Below are 3,005 nucleotides of genomic sequence, written 5' to 3'. Positions count from 1 at the left end.
TACGCAGTTGTAATTCGAGCAGACAAAAGACCCGTTGCCCAACACGAAAGACAGTTCAATGCACCAACAATCAATGAAGTGGCGATCGTGATAATTGGCGAAGAATTCAAATCGCACGACATAATTCTTCATCGTAGAAATGGTGACGTTCAGCGAGTATCCGAAACTCATCGCTCATACGACGGATTGCAGTATCCGATTCTGTTTTGGCGAGGAGAAGATGGATATCCTTTCAGCATCAAAATGAAAAATGCACCAACAGACGAGGAAACGAATAAGAAAGTCAGTGCCATGAATTATTATTCGTATCGATTGATGATTCGTCAAGACGCTGAAAACCACATTCTGAAATGTCGACAATTGTTCCATCAATACATCGTCGATATGTACGCGAAGATTGAAACCGAACGACTCCTATACATTCGATTGAATCAAACCGAGTTGCGTTCTGAAGAGTACATCCATTTACGAGACGCAATCGTTAATGATGGTAACGTGAATCCAAACGAATTGGGAAGAATGGTCATATTACCGTCTACATCCACGGGGAGTCCACGGCACATGCATGAATACGCACAAGATGCGATGACATACGTTTGCCCATATGGCCGTCCAGATTTGTTCATCACATTCACATGCAACCCAAAATGGGATGAAATTAAAGAACTTCTGTTAGCTGGACAATCATCTTCGGACCGCCATGATATTACCGCAAGCGTATTTAAACAAAAATTTAAAGCTTTGATGGATTTTATTAACAAGCATCACGTTTTTGGAGAGACTCGATGCTGGATGTATTCCATTGAATGGCAGAAAAGAGGATTGCCACATGCACATATTTTGGTTTGGCTAATCAACAAAATTACGCCAGATCAAATTGACCAAATCATCTCAGCAGAAATACCATATAAGGCCATTGATCTAGACTTATTCGAAGTCGTTACCAAAAATATGATCCATGGTCCAAGTGGCGCATTCAATAACAATTCCCATCAGACATGCATGGAACGATACCCAAGAAACTTGGTTTCTGATACCATTACTGGCAAAGACGGATACCCACTGTATCGTCGACGATCAGTTGAGGATGGCGGCATATCCATCGTTCTGAAAGTACGAAACGTTGATGTTGAAGTCGATAATCGTTGGGTTGTGCCATATTCACCGTTGCTCCCAAAGACCTTCAAAGCACGCATTAATGTTGAGTATTGCAATTCAGTGAAGTCAATCAAATACATTTGCAAATATGTCAACCAAAGAAGCGACATGGCAGTCTTCAGAGTAGGGAATGTGGCCGCACAGCTCGATGAAATCAACCAATACCAACTTGGACGCTACATTAGCAGCAATGAAGCAGTGTGGCGCATCTTATCATTTTCCATCCATGGACGACATCCAACAGTAGTACACTTGGCGGTGCATCTCGAGAATCGGCAACAACTTAAACTGCATTTTACTCACTGTGCCAGGATGATACTTTTGCAAAGACTCTACTTTATTCTGAGGTACCGAAATTCTACACATGGAATGCATCGGCTAAAAAGTTTCAACTCCCAAACAAGGTAAAGCAGTTGAAGGACATCCCAATTTGTATTCCTGTGACGCATTGGGTCGTCTGTACACTGTTCACCCGAACATTACAGAGTGCTTCTATCTGCGATTGCTGTTGATCAATGTACGTGGACCGACATCCTTCCAAGATTTAAGAGCAGTCAACGGTCAGCTGTGCGCCACTTATCGCAAAGCTTGCCAGGAGCTAAATCTTGTTGAGAATGATGCACATTCGACCAGCGAACGACATTTTCGATCGTGATTTGCAACGAGAAAAACACACTTTGATTCTGACGAACTGGAAACATTTGTTCAGACAAATCTTCCGCAATTGGTTCCAGAATAATGCATTGCGTATGACAGAATTATGCGTGCAATTACAGAACAAAGCGGTGGACTGTTTTCATAGATGAGCCTGGTGGTACAGGCAAGACTTTTCTTCTTTCACTCATTTTGGCAGCCATCATCTGGAATTGCGGCAACTCTTTTGAAGCACCAACATGCAACATCAGTAAAAACTCTGGAATGGGCAAAGTACTCCAAGCGTGTCAAATTATCATATGGGACGAATGTACAATGTCTCACAAGAAAGCATTGGAAGCGCTTGATCGTACACTGCGAGATCTTCGGGGGTGTACTCATTTTATTGTCTGGTGATTTTCGACAAACACTGCCGGTTATACCACGTTCAACACCCGCTGATGAACTTAATGCATGTCTCAAATCATCAGTTTTATGGCGTCATATACAGAAAGTGACTCTGAAAACCAACATGCGTGTAAAAGTACAACGGGATACATCAGCTGGTAATTTTGCAAAAGAATTAATAGATATTGGAAATGGGCGAATGCAAATTGATGATTCTACACAATGTATCACCTTGTCAGCAAACTTCTGTAGGATCACAGAAAGCATAGCCGATTTGGTGCAAAAGGTATTCACAAAGATTGCACAGAACTACAAAAATCATCAGTGGCTCAGTACGTGTGCTATATTAGCGGCCAAAAACATCGATGTCAATACCATCAACATCACTATTCAGAATGGAATACACGACGAAACGACAACATATAAGTCCATCGATACTGTGGTGAATCAAGACGAAGTTGTCAACTATCCAACTAAGTTCTTGAATTCGCTTTGCCAGGCATGCCATCGCACGTTCTAACATTGAAAATTGGCGTACCCAACATTCTTCTTCGAAACATAAGTTCATCACGACTTTGCAACGGAACCAGACTCTCAGTCAAGAAAATGATGAACAATGTTATCGAAGCAACAATTTTGACTGGAAAATTCCAAGGTGAAGACATACTGTTGCCACGCATCACATTGATCCCGACAGATATGCCATTCAAATTCAAACGTTTGCAGTTCCCGGTGCGACTCGCTTTCGCAATGACTATCAACAAAGCACAAGGACAATCGTTGCAAGTATGTGGATTAAATTTGGA

General features: G+C 41.8%; 1 protein-coding gene across 1 annotated transcript; it reads left to right on the top strand.

Moving 5' to 3' along the window:
• The first annotated feature begins 243 nt into the window (after positions 1-243).
• Positions 244-2,719, top strand: LOC118743575. Its single transcript, XM_036476341.1, has 2 exons — positions 244-1,205; positions 2,140-2,719. Exons 1-2 carry the CDS (start codon positions 244-246, stop codon positions 2,717-2,719), a joined length of 1,542 nt encoding a protein of 513 aa, XP_036332234.1.
• The last annotated feature ends 286 nt before the right edge of the window (positions 2,720-3,005 follow it).

Source organism: Rhagoletis pomonella, unplaced genomic scaffold, assembly GCF_013731165.1.
Source record: "Rhagoletis pomonella isolate Grant_MI unplaced genomic scaffold, Rhpom_1.0 Rhpom_scaffold_00007, whole genome shotgun sequence".
Taxonomy (NCBI): domain Eukaryota; kingdom Metazoa; phylum Arthropoda; class Insecta; order Diptera; family Tephritidae; genus Rhagoletis; species Rhagoletis pomonella.
Note: the sequence above shows the minus strand (reverse complement) of the source record. Positions and strands in the feature narration are given on the sequence as shown.